At 40.8% G+C, this 20,421-nt stretch overlaps 1 protein-coding gene across 2 annotated transcripts in view; it reads left to right on the top strand.

Annotated features, from left to right (window-relative positions):
- Positions 1-20,421, top strand: part of PLCB1 (phospholipase C beta 1) — a 608,906-nt gene that overhangs the window by 374,376 nt on the left and 214,109 nt on the right. For both annotated transcript variants that reach the window (XM_060785726.2, XM_060785732.2), the window contains exon 4: positions 12,788-12,928. In XM_060785726.2, the coding sequence (XP_060641709.1) occupies positions 12,788-12,928 (141 nt within the window). The remainder of the gene's footprint in view (positions 1-12,787; positions 12,929-20,421) is intronic.

The following is a 20,421-nucleotide window of genomic DNA, read 5'->3' as shown; positions in this document are numbered from 1 at the left end:
TTTTCAATCATAGCTCTTTTGTGCCCTTGCAAATACATCTAACCTTTGCAGAAGCGAGTAATGAATTTAAATGTTAATTACAATTCCTGTTACATTAAAATTGTAATTTCTGTTTTGCCCTACATGACTTCTGAATTCTTTATCTAATAGCAGCCTTGTTCCAGGCATCCTCCCCCAAAAGAAACACCTTTAGTTTTTACTTTGTTGTGTACGAAAATGTCACATCATTTTCGATTAACAGTGACCTTAAGACAATTCTATCATAGAGTTTTATTGGCAAGATTAGTTCAGGAGAGGTTTGCCACCATTCCCTTCCACTGAGGCTTCGAGAGTATGATTTGCCCAAGGTCACCCAGTGGGTTTCATGGCCAAATGGGGGTGCGAATATTAGTCTCTTGGAATCTTAGTTCAACTTCAAATCATTCACCATAATCTCTCTCAATCTTTGACATATATTCTGGCATATAAGACTACTTTTTAACCCAAGAAAATCTTCTCAAAAGTCAGGGGTCGTCTTATATGTGGGAGTCGTCTTATACGCTGGAGTCATCTTATAGTGTTGTGGTTCAACAACAACAGCATGATGGGGATGAGAGTGAGAGTGCAGCTGATGTTGACTTTCAGTTTTCTCAGTCACAGCCTGTATCTGTAGAGAGGCCGCAGCTCTCACAGGAAAGGAATGCAGATGATAAGACAGACGCTGAGAACCAGGGTCGAGGTGCCCAGGTGTTGAGACGGAGCCCACGGATTGTGGCCAAGTGTTGAGACCATCAGTTGGGTGGGAAAGCTGCTTGTTTTGATGTTTAGTGAATATATGCTCTGCTCTGGAGATTTCTAGTTGTCAGTTCCAACGTTGCTTTATGGCTAGCTCCGGCTCCAGGCCTTGGGGAAGGCTGCTTCATGCTATTTCATGGACTTTACACTGAACCTGTGCTTCAAGTCTCCTGCTTTGGCAATATGGATTATATTGGATTATAACCTATACTATTGATCTTTTCACTGCTTATGAACTGCCTTTTGTTTGAAAACCTCACAATAAACTATATACCTCACAACTGTGGCTGGTTTGTTGTAGAGAGCAAGGTGAATCTTATTCTGAGACACAACATATACGCTGGAGTTGTCTTATTTGGAGTCGTCTTATACGCTGGAGTAGCCTTATGCATGGGAGTCGCCTTATTTGCAGGAGTAGTCTTATACGCCAGGAGTCGTCTTATAGAGCGGGTGCTGAAACTTCCATTCTGGACTGGGGAATCTGTGGTTGGTGCATATTGTGGGGGGAGCTCAAAAATGGCAATGTCCATGCTGTATGTAGCGACTATATGAAAGCATTAAGGGCGATGCTGTACAAGTACAGTAGAAGAAAATCCATTCATCAGGATTCGTGGACTTAATGCGGTCCTGATGGTGAGGTGAAGGGGCGCCTCACCGAGAAGGTGTAAGTGAAGAGCGGAGCAAGCTGCAGGTGTTCAGGGAGCCCTGGGTATGGAAAAAAGAGATAGAGTGGCTCTGGGTCCAGAAAAACACACCTCTTTTACCTGTCTCGCCCGCCCTTGTATCCTATTATTGTACCTCCTCCTCTGCCTCTCAGATCTCGCTCCTGAAGACTGCAGTGAAGCGGTGCAGGTGCGCATGTGCGAGATCTGAGAGGCAGAGAAGGAGGTACAGTAATAGGAAAATTACCATATTGAAATCAAATCTGATGCTTTTTAAAATTTTATTTGGTGTGTGTTGGAAGAGGGGTAGTCTTATACAGTGAGTATATTCCAAACTCTATATTTTAACTGGAAAAGTTGGGGGCTGTCTTATACGCCCAGACGTATATGCTGGAATATATGGTAATGGAATTTCCCATTTATACCTTTAGAAATATTAATTAGTGAATGGAAGTATTCAAGCCTTGTCCTTGGACTTCAAGTTAATTTAATTAGTTGGACTGTGTGCAAGAAGTATTGGCAGCTGTAAATAAGTGGCGTAAATATTTATGCTGCTGGCACTTAAATATTTATTACATTGTGTGAAAGCAGCCAGCTAATGCATCTGTATGTCTATGAATACATTCTGTTTTCCACAAGATATAATTGTCGTTCACATTTCTGCCCTCTCAGTAATTAAATTACTTAATTTAAGAAAGAAATAATAGAATTAAAACAAATATGATACTTACTTCTTCATAAAACTTTTGGAATAAGGGTAGATATGCATGGTAAGTATGGTAGAAATGGGTTCAAAACACATTCACTGCCCTGAAAATTATGCATATTTCCTCATCAAATTCCCATTGATTGAATGAGTTTATTCTGGCTGGGGCTAAGAATTGTGCCCCAGTGTCTTTGAACTTATTTATAGTTCATTAATGTGTAGGTAAAGGTAAAGGTTTCCACTTAACATTAAGTCTAGTCGAGTCCAACTCTGGGGGTTGGTGCTCATCTCCATTTCTAAGCGAAAGAGCGGCGTTGTCCATAGACGCCTCCAAGTGGCCGGCATGACTACATGGAGCACTGTTACCTTCCGAAGCGGTACCTATCAATCTACTCATATTTGCATGTTTTTGAACTGCCTGGTTCGTAGAAGCTGGGGCTAACAACAGGAGCTCACCCCATCCTGTGGATTCAAACCACCAACCACTTGGTCAGCAAGTTCTGCAGCTTAGCGATTTAACCCGTTGCACCACCATGACCCCCATTAATTTGTACAGATATGTTTATGATGAAATAATAAGTGTGGCTGTATAAATGTCTAGCAGGCTGCTGTCATTTCATACATCTGAAATAAACAATAAGCCCAACTACCCTTCAGATTAATTCAAAGACATCCACTCTATGGTGCCATGAGGTTTCCTTCAAAGCACTGCCACAAAGGTAGAGGGGATCTGTGCTTCTTTTAGGTTCTCCCTGAATAAACTAAGCTCTCACTTTTCACCACATTGCTCAAAGAAGGAGATGGTTTCTTGTTTGATAAAAAAGTAATACTGTTGCTTAGGTTTTATCCAAAAAAAGGAACCATTCCCTTCTCTGAGGACAGTTGGGTTTATTTTTTTGCCCCGGTGCCACAATGGGTTAAGCCCTTGTGCTGACATGACTGCTGACCAAAAGGTCAGTAGTTCAAATCCAAGGAGCGAGGTGAGTTCCCGTCTGTCAGCTCTAGCTTTTCATGTGGGGACATGAGAGAATCCTCCCACAGAATGGGAAAACATCCAGGCGTCCGCTGGGCAACGTCCTTGCAGACGGCCAATTCTCTTACACCAGAAGTGACTTGCAGTTTCTCAAGTCATTCCTAAAATGAAAAAAGGAGAGTAGTGAAATACATTTTTAAATATCTGGGCATGAAATGGCAGCAGTAACAGCCAGTTGCTGTTGTCCCCTTCGGGCTGTGCTTGCACTTTACTTTCTATCTGGAATGCCCCATGATATATTTTTCAGTCATCTCCAATTCATAGAATCATAGAGTTGGAAGATACCTCATGGGCCATCCAGTCCAACCCCCTGCCAAGAAGGAGGAAAATTGCATTCAAAGCACCCCCGACAGATGGCCATCCAACCTCTGTTTAAAAGCTTCCAAGGAATGCGCCTCCATCACACTCTGGGGCAGAGAGTTCCACTGCTGAATGACTCTCACAGTCAGGAAGTTCTTCCTAAGGTTCAGATGGAATCTCCTTTCTTGCAGTTTGAAGCATGTGTTCCACGTCCTAGTCTCCAGGGCAGCAGAAAACAAGCTTGCTCCCTCCTCCCTATGGCTTCCTCTCACGTATTTATATATGGCTATTAATATCCTCTCAGCCTTCTCTTCTTCAGGCTAAACATGCCCAGCTCCTTAAGCCACTCCTCACAGGGCTCTCCAGACCCTTGATCATTTTAGTCGCCCTCCTCTGGACACATTCCAGCTTGTCGACATCTCCCTTCAATTGTGGTGCCCAGAATTGGACACAATATTCCAGGTGTGGTCTAACCAAAGCAGAATAGAGAGTAGCATGACTTCCCTGGATCTAGACACTAGACTCCTATTGATGCAGGCCAAAATCCCATTGGCTTTTTTTTTTTTTTGCCGCTGCATCACATTGTTGGCTCATGTTTAACTTGTTGTCCACGAGAACTCCAAGATCTTTTCACACATAATTTTGTTCTCAAAACTTGTTTGCAACTGATATACAAGATCATATATGAGCATATGCAACATACAACTTACATCTGACTCATAGTTACAAATGGGTTTGAGTCTACATGAAGTGAGAGAAATCTACCCGTCAGAAGGGAAATTCACTCCTGGAAGCTTTCTCACCAGTCGTTTTTTGCAACATAATTTTTCAAAATCTAATTATCACAGGGACAGAAAGTGAGGTGAAATTTTCTGAACAGGGGCACAGATAGCAAAACAAACACCACAAGGGTATTAGCCCTTCCCGTGGCTATCCAAAACACACACACACACACGCACACACAGCTGGAGTTACACTTAAAAATGTTCCTGTTCTGACTTACACACAAAATCAACTTGTTTGTAACTTGGGAGCTGCCTGGCCTTTGTTTTACTTTGCTGTATTTTAAAACATTTATACTGAAATGCTTCCCAGGTCATGTCAGAATACTTCAAGAGTTGTATTTTATCAAGAAGGGATTTGAGGAAAGTAGACGTGTGTACTCTCACTGTATATCATGGTGTGTCAGTGAGTGAATCATGGCCCCAAATTGAATTATTAGCATGCATGCAAATAATACGGAGACATTTCTTTATGACAGAAGTGTCATGTTTATAGATTGAAATGAACTATAGGAGGATTAAAAAGAACTACTTGTACATCATGTTTCCCTAAGATTATACCCACTAGTAATATGTTATGTTCCTTCAGGCTGAATTATACACATATTTTCTAAAAGATACCCTTGGTATTATAGACTGCATATTGCTTCTGAAAGCTTACATATTTATCATCAGAATCACTTGCTTTGGGAATGCTGGCTTAAGCCGAGCTACTTCTAAATTTGGTGGGTTTCTCCTGCCCCGTAATTTTAAACTTTCAGACTAGAGCCTTGTGAGTTTATTGTTGGCCATGCATTTGCATTCAAATGGATAACAACTGTTTGGACAATATCACATTACTGTTCAAAAGTGGGCACTCCCACTTGGCTATTGTGTGGCTGCCTCTGCACAGTTCTGGGAAATTTTCTTTAGGATGGGATCTTTGGAAGTCCTTGGCTTCCCTAAACTACATTTCCCAGAATTCTTCAGAGACAGCCACACAATAGCAAAGCAAAAGTGCCCATTTTTGAACAGTAATGTGATATCTATATAAATTAAAATGTAATGTTAGTTTGTGGGATTAACATAACTTAAAAAAAACTGGATGAATTGACACCAGATTTGGACACAACAGACCTATCAGGCCAACGAGTGACCATCACTCACAAAAACACTGAAAAACACAGCGGAAGGGACTTAAAAAGCAAAAAGATGCTACATTGCATGCGCAAAAATGCCTCCCCCGGCAAACAAAACACACAATAGCATATCCACACTCCCAGCATTCCCTAGACCAGGTCCTTTAGGAGAGGAGGAGGATCCAAATGCACTGCTTCCAAGATGCAAGCTTGCTTCTCATAATTAAAACATTGTCCAATTCCATCGTCTAGTCATTACATTTCCTATGTAAGTTACTCTGCATTTTTAAATGCTTGCTCAAGCAACCATGTCTTAACTTGTCTCCAAAATGTTAAGAGGGAGGGAACCGATCTAATATCCTTAGGGAGGGCATTCCATATCCGAGGAGCCACCACAGAGAAGGCCCTGTCTCTCATCCCCACCAGGTAAATTAGGCCAGAACCATTCATAAGCTAAAGCCAGCACTTTGAATTGTGTACTGTAGCAAACTGGCAGCCAATGGAGCGGGTGCAGCAGAGGAGATGTGTGCTCCCTGAGCACCATTCCTGTTAACAATCTAGCTGCTGTCCGTTGGACCATTTGAAGCTTCCGGACAGTCTTTAAAGGCAACTCCACATAGAGTGTATTGCAGTAGCCTATACAGGATGTAACGAGAGTGCGTTTCTTGAGTGCGTTGTTTCTTGAGCGTGTTGTTGTGGCTGTTCTTTAATGGACTGATTTGTCCACATTAATTTTGTGAGTTTAGCATGCCACCTTCTTTTCTGCAGTTTATACTTTCCTTCTTTAAACATGCAAGCAAAAAGGTGTTTTAAAACTCAAGAGCAGTGGGTTTTCTATATTGCTGTGGATACCCATCTTGAGTCAAAATGTTCACTATGTGCTATTTTGATGGACAGTTGCATCTGCTTAAATCAAATAATACCTTATTTCAGATTGCTGGTTCACTGAGAATGTCAATTTAGTTCAAAATACCTACAGCGTTTGCTTTGGTCTATCTCCACAAGTATGACTTTTTGTGTCAAGACTCCAGCTGGACTAGCAGTTCAGTTTTGTCAGTTGGAATAATAATAAATTCAGTGAGTCAGCCATTCGTATAAGGTAAGGCAGATGAATGTTATATTAAAATGGAACTACCAAAATAATCCCCTTCTAGCATTGCTTGGTGCCAGCAGCATGTGGTTTTTGTGTCAAAGTTTGAGGAGGTAGTTCAGCAGCACTGCAAAATAGTCTAATAATAATGAGGGAGATAAATCAGTAAGATGCCCTGAAAATCCACTGAAGCAACAAACTGGTTCACCATCTTAAAGGCATGCAGGCATATTTATGTGTGTTTCTTTTTCTTTCATAATTTGTGCTGTCAGGCAAATGTATTCTGAGTATTGCAGTTTCTGTCCCCATCCCAGTTACAACTTTTCAATGTGTTTATGGATTAACTTTATAATTTCCTCTATTTTGAGGTGTACACATGTATGATTTTCCCCATGGTGTTTTTTTTTCTGTACAAAATTTACTAGCATGTACAATTTTCATAAAAATATATATTTTTAAAAAATCTAAAAGTGCAGTAAGGTTGTGATCTACAATTAAATGTAATTGTGAATACAGTTTTTGCAGTAGCAAGGCTTTCTCGGCTGGTTCAATGGTCACGGAGCTTTTTGGAAGTCACCACATAAACTAAAGCATGTTGAATTCAAGATAGCAATGTATCTCCTTCTCAGCTGTAATTATAAGCTGTAATGAGGAAGATCTGGTTAGGGCTATCAGATCGGGACAATTCCAGGACTAGGAGCACATGCCATATTCACATCCTATTTGGATTACTATAGCATCCAAATGGAGCTGCCTTTGGAAACTGCTTGGAAACTCAGTGTGGTGGCTAGACTACTAGGGCTGGTTATGGAGGATATAGCTCTCTTGTTGAATCAGCTTCACTGATTATTAGCTTGTTTCCAGGTACAATTCAAAATACTGTTTATGATCTATAAAGCTATATACAGCTTACACTCAGAGTGACCTATATGACAGCTTATATCTCTTCATGGGAATCTGTCTAAGGACTCTCCCAGTGTCATCTGAGGACGACATGGGAGACATCCCTCATATTGACTTTTACACTGTGTAAAGGAGGAGAGGTTGCCCACCACTCTCTTTTCATCAGCAGACAATGATTTGAACAAGCTGGACATACTGATGTAGAGAGATATGCAAGAGATATGCTATATTTCATATGTACAAGTTGAGCATCTAAAATTCCAAAATCCAAAATATTCCGTAATCATAGGTAGCTGAGATAGAGCTAACCTTAAGAAATGGGGCTACAAAATCGAGCCCACAGCATGCGAGTAAAGAAAAGTCTAAACCATAGACCACTTACTACAATGTAGCCTGAGCCTTGCTACATGCACAATGGAGGACCTTCTTACAGCAACACCAGAGGCACTTGATAGTGACCGGCTTCTGGTCAAAGGAAATTTAGTATAATGCAAAGTTTTTAACTTTTTGTGGTTTTTCTATACATTGTAACTGTATTCTCAATTTGCTTCTGCCACAATCAATAAATAAGCTGAGATAGCAATACCTTTTTTCTTTCTTATGGGTCAATGTGGAAAATTTTGTTTCATGCACAAAACTATTAAGAATATTGTGTACAAAAATTTCTTACAGCTATGCATATATATTGCATATGAAACAACAATAAATATTGTTTTTAGACATGGGTGCCATCTCCAATCATCTCCTATTATGCACATTCAAGTACTGTATTGAGAAGTGTAAAAATATTCAAAATATGAACTCCTTCTAGTCCCAAGTATTTTGGATAAGGGATACCTAACCTGTGTTTCATGTTGGTTTGTTTTTTCAGATATCTTAAATGTTTTAATGGGATTGGCTTTTCAATACCTTTTAAACATTGTTTTAGCTATTTTGTTTTATCTTATATTGTAAGATATCTTGAATCCCAATTGTGGAGGTAGGCTGGATATTTAATTCATGGATTGTTTAATTAATAATTTAATTAAAATAAATGTTAGGGAGCCCACTAGGGGTAGAACCCTTCCTTCTGTGCCCATTTTTGTTTGGTTTCCACACACACAGAAACCTTTAGCTTTCTGGAGATCCAGTTGCATTTTGAAGTGGGAAAATCCAGACAAAGCCTTATAGGATCAGGGCCAGCTTAATGTTTACTTTGAGATGATTAACCACTAGTTAAGACATGGGGTTCTTGTGACGGCGCGAGTGGCGCCACCTATGTATAGAACTGTTAGTTGTTAGACTTAAACTGTTGTATCATGCTTAATCCTGCCCCTTTTTACCCTGCTTATGTATAGTTGTATGGATTTGTTGCTTGTAGCTGTCAATCAGTACTGTTTGGCTCCACCTCTTCCTGCAAGAGGGGAGAACTTCCTTTTTCTCTTCATTCTGCCTTCAGAGGTCCTGCCAAATGGATGTGACTAAGAGACTTGATTCTAAAGGACCCTGATTTAAGTTACCTCTTAGCACCAGTTCTGAGGTTTTTTACCCCTGGGACTCATGCTTTATATCCAGATCGTCCTGGACAATTATTGAGGAGACCCAGGCGCCTTCAAGCCGGTTCTTTTGGCACCAAAGGAAGATACTGAATCTTAAACATAATCCATCTGAACTGGGGTTGTGGTTTGCTCCGGCATTCACAGCCATTGAGGAAAGAGGAAACTTGGTGAGGCTTCTCAGCTTCAAACCCCTTGGACCCAGGACTGATTGAGACTGTGATGTATGTTTTCCTTCAGCCCTCTAAAGTTTTCCAGCTCATTGCTTTGAAGAAATGACTTTGTGATAAATAAAACTTACCTTGAGCTATTTACAGCGTTTTGGGTTTTTGGGAGTTCCAGTTTCCTATAGGAGGGCAAGAAGCAATCCCTTGGGGGAAAGGTGCCACGTCCATCCCTCCTTCATTAAGACTAATAGCCCCCAAGCACGACAGCACAGTTCTTAAGATGTGGCCCTTAGCCAAGCAGTGCACCGTGAGAACAAAAATCTGAACCTCCTTCCTCTTTATTTTATTTTATTTTATTTTATTTCCAATTCTTTCCGCAGAGCTGACCAGCCCCACCCCTTTAGGTACTAATGTTGGGGAGTGGTCCCTGTTCAAATGGGCCCTGTTCAAGTGGGCCCTAATCAAGTGGCCCCCAGTCAAGTGGACCCTGGTGAACAAAAGGTTGGGAACCACTGCTCTAAACTGTTGGGATCTCTTTTGTGATCAGTACTAGATAAGTGTTTGCACAGCCGTTCATGTCCAATTTTTTGACTTATCATTTTTGCTTGTGCCATTCACACCACATCCACAGCTTTCCTGCTTTAATTTGTTCCAGACTCATTCTTCATTGTTAGTAATATATTTGTAGAATAACATTGAACAGCATTTTTCTCTTGATTGGAATTTTTGAGTGCAAACTGTTTACTAAAGCAATCAAATAGTGGCTGAATGAAGAAAGGACAATAAAACCCACAAAGCTCCTTTACTCTGAAGTATTAGGAAGAATGGGTAATTATCCCATTGGGATAATTATGTAGAAGATAGGTGTTCTTATTTTCTCTTTCTTCCCTTCTTTTGCAAAGTTAGTGCTGAAACTTTGGCAAGGTTAAAAGAGTATTGCATTGCATATGAGAGACCTCTTGTGCCTGGCTTGCTGACAACAAATGTATGTAAAAATAAATCATTGCTTAAGCTTTTAATAAAGCTTCCCATTTCTGCCGAAACAAGACTATTTAGTTATTAATCTTCATGTCTGACACAGAACAAGTCTGACTTGGCCAGGGATCAGGACATTACAGAGTTTCAGGAGGTCATACGGGATGCATTGAGGGCAGCTCCGTGTCATATAAACCAGTTTTATAAACCATAATTAGATTCTTGGTTTCCCCTAGGAATTGTGGCTCACCGAACTGATAGAGACATGGTACTCTCTTGAAAGGCATGGCTCAAAAATGTTTTTTTGTTAGGAAAAAGTCAAGTTTTGATTTAACAAATTTCATAGAGCTTTACCAAACTAATGATCATGCTAAAGTGGTTTAAAAATACGTACAGTGCAGCAACAATAACAAAGCTTATCTAAAACCACATTAAGTTAAACCAAATTAGTATTTTTTTCTATAAAATAAAAATCTTCTCAAAGACTTTGGCTTTTTCTTGCATAAGTTCACTAACTTTGGGTGAGATTTTTTTCCCATAAAAAAGATATTCCAACATTTATCAAAAATCTAAACTGAGAAAGTATTTCAGAACGAATGCAAGATGGTGCCACCTTGGTTAACCAGAATGAATCACTGCAGTTGAAATCAGCCCAGTATATAATGTTTTTCAATAATCAAAATGGATGTAAAAAGTTTATAGATGATGAACAAGACATTACTGTTAAACATGTTTGGAACTGGTGAAACCATTGAGGCCCAAGATACAATACTGAATGCAAGGGGACCTCCAAGTTTTAGATCTTCCTCCTTCAGGAGAAGTTCAGCCCTATTCAGAATAAAATGTGCGCTGACTTTCTGGACATAGATCAAACCAATCCATAGTGCCTCCAACCTTTTTAGAAATGCATGAGAATCCCCGCCCTCCTCTCTTAAATAAAGATATATCAAATCCTCAGATCCTGGACCAAATCTCAAAATTACTTTAGTTTTAAATTGGAAATCTAGACATTTCTGGAGTAATATATAAGCAACAGCAAGCACACCTGTGTAAATCTCTGTAATAAACACAAAATACTTTTAGTTAGTGCCAGCATGCAACCATGACAAATAAGTACAAAAATATATACAGTTTTCTTTTCAAAAGTGTAACAGCGATATGGGAATGGAACTGGAAAAGTTCAAAGGAAAGCGTTTAGAGAAATGGGCTGCATATATCTGCCCAAACCTTGTTGAGGTTTCAGTTGTAGTTTATGGGCACTCTTCTAGCCCATTACTATTCCAGGCAATGGCTCACCACATTCACAGCCTCACCTGAGTCACTGAGGACCCTTCCACACAGCCATATAACCCAGAATATCAAGGCTGGAAATCCCACAGTATCTGCTTTGAACTGGGTTATCTGAGTCCACACTGCCATATATTCCAGTTCAAAGCAGATAATATGAGATTCTATTCAGTTGTCTGGAAGGGGCCTGACAAAGAGAAATAAGACCCATACTGAGCAGCTCCACATAAGCATTAGACAGCATGGGGATAATGTGAAAATGTGAAGAATTGCACAGTCAAATGTCATGGCAACATGTTAAAATTCCTGAGTATAATTCTGGGACCAATCCTACATCTATGAGTAGGGTCCAGAGGCTGGTTCCATGCTTCATGAACCCTCAATGCCATGGACTGCCTTTTATTTTCTGGCAAGTTGCCTCTTTTAGACATCTCCAGAAGTGTCAATGCACATTTTAAAAAGATGACACTAATCCACCAAACGATTGAATGTGTTTTAAAACCTCAAAGGGATTGCAGCCACTTCTGTTTGCTTTTGCATTTGGGGCAGTCAATACAGCTTCAGAAGGTGCCAGAGCCTTTCCACATAGCCTTTGTTGTTGTTTATTCATTCAGTCACTTCCGAATCTTTGTGACCTCATGGACCAGCCCACTCCAGAGCTCCCTGCTGACCGTCACCACCCCCAGCTCCTTCAAGGTCAAGCCAGTTACTTCAAGGATACCATCCATCCATCTTGCCCTTGGTCGGCCCCTCTTCCTTTTTCCTTCCATTTTCCCCAGCATAATTGTCTTCTCATAGCCCTATATCCAAGAATATCAAGACAGAAAATCCCCCAATATCTACTTTGAATTGGGTTATCTGAGTCCACACTCAGATAATGTTGGATTTTCTGCCTTGATATTCTGGGATATAGGGCTGTGAGGAAGGGCCCCCAGACACAGGAAAAAATTACTGTTGCCTATGTCAGAGTCACCTGCTTTTACCACAGATAATGATAATGAATTCTGGATAATGAATTCATCCAGAAATAAAGGAGAATCAACTCATCTGTGATCCTCCCACCATCTACCCATCTCCAGAATTAGAATCAATGCTGGCCTTCAATTCTGAGAGTGAAAGGACAATAAGGACAATAGAAATATCTTGGAAAAATTGTTAAAGTTTCTCTTGATTTTCCTAACCTTCAGGAGCACATCCTATATAGTTCAAGACCCTTCAATCAATGTTTATGTGTTAGAGAGGCTGCAACCCCCCCCCCCCCCCCCCAATGCTATCCTGTCAAAATGAATTGTGGCATTGTGGGATGACTGTCTTGACAAATATAGAGTGAATCTTGGTTGAAATGCAACTGTTCAACTGTTTAAAAAGCTTAAAATGTTGCTTATACATTAAAACGCTTTTTGGAAAGTGCAGGCAGGCTTTTTAATGACTTGCATTTTGTAATGTTATTTACAGGATCCAAAAGTACGTGAACATCTGGATGCAGCGAACATCGGAGGACGTCTGGAAAACCGAATGCTTACGATTGTTTATGGACCCGACTTGGTCAATATATCATACTTGAACTTAGTGGCGGCTCAGGAAGACATTGCAAAGGTAAGATATCCCTCATATGTCATGGAAAAATTGAGGAAGCATCTATTTGTGGACTATTGCTAGAGGCTATATAGCAAGACTGGAGAACCCGAGGCTTGCAGAAGCTTTTGGCTTCCAATTCCTATTGACCCTAGCTGGCTAAGCTAGCTAATGGTGTGGGATGGAGAGCCAAAAGTTCTCCACCCTTCTGTATAGGCACAAAGGGAAGAATAATGATTAATATATGGTAGTATTTCAGGAAAATTGTGAGAGATGTGTATGGCAGGCCTGTAGCGAGGGGGTGGTTTTAGGGGTTCAAACCCCCCCCCCCGAAATGTTTCAGTTTTTTTTAAAAAAAAAACCTGTTTTACTCATGAATTTTAACTGGTTAACCCAATCCCCATGCTGCTAAGTCTATGAGATGCAAAAAATCAAGAGTCCCTCCAGAACTGCAAGCACTATCTCAGGCAAATATTGACAATTTATTCACACTGCCATTACTTGCAGCAATAGCCGATGTAGTGAAGCAACCAAGTTGTGTGTGTGTGTGTTGAATGCTCTCATTAAGGAGGCCAGACTTGGTGGAGGTGGTTGACAGGGGCGGAGCTGCAGGCTACTGAAGGCTGCTCTGCCCCCTGCTGTGCTCTTTGATTAAGCGTGAGCTAGGAGGCAGGTTTCAACTCCCCCCCCCCTGCAAAATTTTCAACCCCCCACCCCCCTCCCGAAAATTTCAACCCCTCCCGAATTTTTTTTCTGGCTACGGCCCTGTGTATGGGAAAGTTCCTTTTCTTAATACCTGCTATATAAATGTTATCATGGCTTTAAAAACATTTTAAAGGATTCATAAGACATCGAGTAAAATGCACTTATTTATTCAGTCATTTTTCTTGAGTGAAATGTCTGGCTATAATCTGAAGGAAGTGATCTGTATCTCAAATCACACTGTAGGCTGATCTTCAGAAATAAGAAACCAATTTTCAAAATTGCATTTTATCTGCAAATGGCAATTTATGCATTTGGTAGTGAGCCATCTGACAAAGTGCCTTAAGGGATAGTGTCAGAATATTTCTTTGCTGCCGACTCCCCTTTTTAATTCTAGTAGAAGTCTGCAAGACTTCTGATCTTGCAAGCTAAGTAGAGATCTTGCAAGCTAAGTAGAGGTTGCTCTGGCTAGTACTTGAATGGGAATCATCAGTGAATAGCAAGTGCTGTAGTATATATTTCAGAGGAAAGAACTGGCAAAACTACATTGCCTAAAAGAACTCTGTGAAATTCATGGGATCCCCATAAAACAATAGGCAACTGAAGGTGTGTGCACATACAAAGTTATTAGTGCATATTTTTAGTGAAAGCATTGGATATATATAATACAGTTTGTGTACAAAAATAATAATAGAGATACAAATTGCCAAATGATTGGTTAATGCAATTTAGTAATCCATTGTGAAAATATTTTAAGCATTTGGTAGTGTAGCTGTCTTGAGAGAGAAGAGGAAATTCTTATTTCTTGCTGTTTTCAAAACATTAAGATCTTGGATTGCATATGTATGTCATATCCCGGTTTCTAACACATGGAGAGTTGGCCAAACAGTTCTGTTACTCCCCTGGGCGAATGAGTGAGCGAGCATCTGTAACTATTTCTGGAGTGCCTCACAATGGGATGATAAAAACAGAATCCTAGAACTGTTGTAAAACAATCCAAAATCTAAAATTGCAAATAAAAGCAGTATTAAAAGAGCAGCTGTAGTCCCTCCAAGAAACCATGTTAATATAAATCTAAACAATAGGTTTATGGGATAAATGACAACCCACATCATTCATTTGATACCTTCGGTGGGCTTATCATAGCTGGCCAGATTTCTGCAGCGTATTGCTTTCTATGTATCATCTGGTTTGGCCCTTAAGAGGAAGAACTTCACATGCTACATGACAATGAGTTAAGTTAGATGATCCCTTGTTGTCCGAGTAGGATAGTCTTCCAGGATCAGTGTACTGGTGGTGGGTCCATAGGTGACTATGGGGCCCTATTCTTGATCTGCATCTTCTCCCGCAGTGAGGGCATTGGTTTCCAGGTGGAAGGCGATCCTGGTCGGGGTTGGCTTGATGCACCTTCCTCTTGGCACGTTTCTCTCTTTCACCCTCCATTCTGCCTCTTCAAATTCTACAGCACTGCTGGTCACATCTGACCTCCAGCTGGAGCGCTCAAGGGCCAGGGATTCCCAGTTCTCAGTGTCTATGCCAGAGTTTTTAAGGTTGGCTTTAAGCCCAACTTTAAATCTCTTTTCCTGCCCACCAACATTCCATTTTCCGTTCTTGAGTTCGGAGTAGAACAACTACTTTGGGAGACAGTGGTCAGGCATCCGGACAACATGGCCGGTCCAGGGGAGCTGATGGCAGAGGACCATCACTTCAATGCTGGTGGTCTTTGCTTCTTCCAGCATGCTGACATTTGTCCGCTTGTCTCCCCAAGAGATTTGCAGGGTTTTCCGGAGGCAGCACTGATGGAATTGTCCTAGGAGTTGCATGTGACGTCTGTAGACAGTCCACGTCTTACAGGCATATAGCAGGGTTGGGAGGGCAATAGCTTTATAAACAAGCACCTTGGTATCCCTATGGATGTCCCGGTCCTCAAACACTCTGTGCTTCATTCGGGAAAAAGCTGCACTTGCAGAGCTCAGGCGGTGTTGAATTTCAGTGTCAATGTTGACTTTTGAGGAGAGGTGGCTGCCAAGGTAGCGGAAATGATCAACATTTTCTAATGTTACACCATTAAGCTGTATTTCTGGTCTTGGAGAGGAATTGGCCGGTGACTGCTGGAAGAGCACTTTGGTTTTCTTGATGTTCAATGACAGGCCGAGCTTCTTGTATGCTTCTCGTAAGTGACAATGACCAGAGCTTGGCAATATTAATTGTTTGGACTTCAGTCGCAATAATCTCTTAGCTAACAGAGCAAGGCAAAGGGTCACCATGAGATTCAGGAAATTGTAATAAAAATTAATCTTTTTCAAGTTCTGATGAGGATGGCACAGTTGAAATGCTAGCTAGATTGCACTGCTCAAATGTGAATCAAAAGGGCAGGTGAATGGCTAATCCCCTCATCAGGTTTCCCAGATGATAGCTGTGACGATCCCAAATGGCATGAGACAGTGTGCACTGATGCACAATATAAGGATGAAAGTAATGCTAAATTCTTAGCCATTTAGTGTTAATTTTCCATGTGAATTGTTGGAATTCTATGTATAGCTTGGAAGCCATTTTCATATAATCTGGATAGTATCTCCTTCACCTCTGTTTCTCTATTTTACAGAGCTGTTTATCTCACCCTTCTTTCTCCTTGGAAGCTCTTAATGCGTGTGAGGCTTGATCAGTGGGATTTGTTTTATTTCTTAGAGCAGCTTGACTGGCAGTTGAGTGCCCTATAGCTGGCCTGTTATCTCGACTGTTTGACTTGAGTCATAAATTAGGCTTCTTCAAAAGCGATAGTTTTCCTACTTTTTAAAAAGTTGCAACAAGCAACTACAATTAGTATATGTTCCACTGGAAATAATGAACTTTTCCTAGGCAAGACAGACTGAAGTCTTCTTTGAAGAAAAGCTGAAAACTGTTATTTCTTTGTGGTTTACATCTAGAATTCAGGCTGTTAATAATTCACTGCAGAGCATAATCAGCTTCTGAGCCTGTTTGCTTAAGAGTATTCTCTTCCCTTTGTAGACTTGAAGTAAAATTAATGAGGCGGTGAGCCATGAAGCTCTGACCTTCTATTTCACATACACACACACACACAGGAAAAGTTTGAAGAGTAAAACAGAATGCACCTTAGCAGTTGTAGAAAATAACTTTGGCTTAGAGCAGTGGTTCTCAACCTTCCTAATGCCACGACCCCTTAATACGCTTCCTCTTGTTATAGTGACCCCCAACCATAAAATTAGTTCCATTGCTACTTCATAACTGTCATTTTGCTGCTGTTATGAAATGTAAATATCTGATATGCAGGATGTATTTTCATACACTGGACCAAATTTGGCACAAAGACCCAATACACCCACATTTAAATACTGGTGGGATTGTGGGAGGGTATTGATTTTGTCCTGTGGGAGTTGTAGTTGCTGGGATTTATAGTTAACCTACAATCAAAGAACATTCTGAACTCCACCAACAATGGAATTGACTCAAACTTGGCACACAGAACTCCCACGACCAGGAGAAAATACTGGAAGGGTTTGGTGGGCATTGACCTTGAGTTTTGGGAGTTGTAGTTCAGCTACATCCAGAGAGCACTATAGTCTCAAACAATGATGGATCTGGACTAAACTTGGCACGAATTCTCAATATGCCCAAATGTGAACACTAGTGGGGTTTGGGGAAAATAGACCTTGACATTTGGGAGCTGTCCTTGCTGGGATTTATAGTTCACCTACAATCAAAGAGCATTCTGAACCTTGCCAATGATTGAATTGGGCTAAACATCCCACACAGAACCTCCATGACCAACAGAAAATATTGTGTTTTCTGGTGGTCTTTGGTGACCCCTCTGACACCCCCTCGCGACCCCTCTAGGGGTCCCGACCCCCAGGTTGAGAAACACTGGCTTAGAGGAAGTAGAAAGTGCAGCTTCATTGTTTGTGAAGATGAACCTTGTAAGGGCACTTCCAGACAGGACTAAAATCCGTGCTGAAGCTGGTTTAATTTTTTCCAGATTCTCAGTCCCCACTGTCCCCTCCCCCCAAAAAAACCCCTAGATTTTCAAGGGGGGGGGACATGCTATACCAATTAAAATCGGGATGGTATGCAGCCACCATGAAGCCCTTCAATTTACCCCTAAAAGTTAAATAAAATGTACCTCGGTGCCATAAGTACCCTCCTCGTTTCCTCCTGACACACCCAGATCTCCTGGCACATCATTTCCTCATGTTAGGAGGATGTGAGGAGGGAACTTATGGTGGCCAGGTACATTTTCTTTAATGTTTAGGGGTAAATTTGGGGCTTGGGGGAGGGAGTGGGCACCATCCTGCACCTTGGACTCCAGGAGCCCAAATGGTGCAAGATGATAATGGGGACTCACCCCTGGGTAATCTAGGACTACCCAGAAGTAAGGCCCAGATCTTTTTATTTTCGTTTTTTGCAATCATTTTCTGGACTCTTCCTGTTTTTATTTCCTTTATTTGTTTTCTTTATTGTTTCAACATTACAACATCTTGCTTACACATAGTTTCCATTTGCCTCTTAACCGCCGAAATAACGAGACTAGACAACAATAGTTTGGATTCAACTTTATTAAATGTTACTTATTTAACTTTAACTGAACTAAACTATGTGTCTAAGAACTTGGTGGCCAAACCGAGGCAGCGTCCTCGGCTATTCAGTGTGTAATATGTGTCCCCTGGAGCCCAAACCAGGCAACCTCTAAGGTAAAGGTCTGGAGAAGCCTGTATCAAATTATTGATATCAGACTCTCCCGTTTCTGTGCCATGTGATATCCCCTCACCCATTTGATGACCTCTAGGTGAGTGTTTGTTGTGTAATGACCCCCACCCTTAAGGGGTGCCTTGTGTATACATCAATACCTGTGTTTTCCTATGCTATTAAGCCTAATTAAAACACACCATCCCAGCTAGCCCCTAATAACAGTATAGGGTAGGCGACCCCCCCCCCCCGTCCCCAGAACATAGGGGGCAAAAAATTCCTACCCGGTTCCAGAAGGCAACCGAATAATTATACTGTCAGTGGGCAGGCATGGTGGGTTGAGTCTTTACGGCAGAATGAGGGAGGAGGCTGGCTGTATCAGTCAGCCAGCCTCCGCCCTCTTTTCCAGATGGTTCCACTGGAACCATTCATTCTCTTAATTCGGGGGGGGGGAGGCAAATAGCTCCCCCCACCAACTTTGTTGGTGGGGAGAGTCCCTTCTGCTCATATTTATACACACTTCACTTCCATGTAACATTACTGCAACTTCTCTTTTTCTACACCTTTCTCTTTCGAGGAAGAGGAGGAAAAATGGATGACCTCAGGTCTATCCCAATCTAATAACAAAGAAAGCTAGTATCATACACTTCATCCTCCACACCAATGGTTCTCAACCTGTAGGTCCCCAGATATTTTGGCCTACAACTCCCAGAAATCTCAATCAGTTTACCAGCTGTTAGGATTTCTGGGAATAGAAGGCCAAAACATCTGGGGCCCACCCAGGTTGAGAGCCACTGCTCTAGACCTCTATGTTAGTCCTTTTTTCATATTACATCAATTTAAACCTTTAATTTATTCTTCAAAACTTAAAATTGACAAGTCCTTCTCTTCTTCATGCAAAAAGTGAATAAAAGATTTCCAGTCTTATAAAAAAGTTTTCAATGTCCCTTCTTTTAGTAGACATGTTAATTTGTCCATTTCAGCCAAGTCCATCACTTTTATCATCCAATCCTCCATTTTTGGTATTATTGTACTCTTTCATTTTTGTGCATATAGCAGTCTGGCTGTTGGGGTCATATATTACCATAGTTTATCCTGGTTATTTTTGTTAGTCGGACCAAGTAGAAAAGTCTCAGATTTTAGCGGGATGTTCCTCCCCCCACCCTAAAATTTTCTGGATCACTGTGTGTATTTAAATCCAGTATTTCTTGATATAAAAGGGGGATAAGATCTGATGTGATCTGATTTGTTATTTGCAGAACAATGGGCAGTGATTTGATCACTTAAAACAGGCAGTACAAAGTCTTACACAATGTTTGGGGAGCAAAATAACAGCTCTAGTTGCCAGTTGGCCTTCTGCCACAGCTCTTTGAGATTTTGTTTGTACAAGAGGGCTAGAAGCATGGGTACAGTGGATTGTACATTTTGAGTTATGGTAAATTATGTGGAAGACTGGTCACAGAAATAGGAAGTAATGTGGAAGAAGTAAATATCATACAACTGTTACTATAATCAAAGAGGTTTACATCTATTGTGTTAGAATATGATTCCCAACACATCCTTTCCATTTTAGTAGTTTTTGAACAATCGATGACTGATAGATCTTTGCCTGATCTTTGCCTTTTTGTTTCGATGAAGCAAACAGTAATACTTTATTTAAGAAAGGAAGAAAAACAGTCATTCAGTTCTCATCATAACCTCTTTTCAACTGTCCTTTGCCTGTAAAGACTCTTTGAGTCATCAAATCTCTTCCAAGAATGCACATTTGCCCTTCCACCTTGAAATTCTTTCTTTTGCCAGGAATGAGTAACAATGTTATATCCTAGATTTTGCTGAATGTTTTTGTGATTCCCTTTCTGCATCAAAGCCTGCTCTTTTGAGAATGGGGAATTATGAAGTTTCTGACCTGAAATTAGTCTGACCATAGGGCCAATATAGCCTTTTGCTGTGAAAGTAGTGACCCCATGTATTAATACTCTGTTAAAGCATTGTTGTGATGATGATGATGATGATGGTATGTTGATATATACCCTGATTTATCTCTCCACAAAGAAGACTCAAAGCAATTGATGCATTAACTCAAAATAAGGAGAACTCGGGTCTATCTCAAG

Source organism: Anolis sagrei, chromosome 1 (assembly GCF_037176765.1).
Source record: "Anolis sagrei isolate rAnoSag1 chromosome 1, rAnoSag1.mat, whole genome shotgun sequence".
NCBI lineage: Eukaryota > Metazoa > Chordata > Lepidosauria > Squamata > Dactyloidae > Anolis > Anolis sagrei.
The sequence above is the reverse complement of the archived record's forward strand: the minus strand, read 5'-3'. Positions and strand labels throughout refer to the sequence as shown.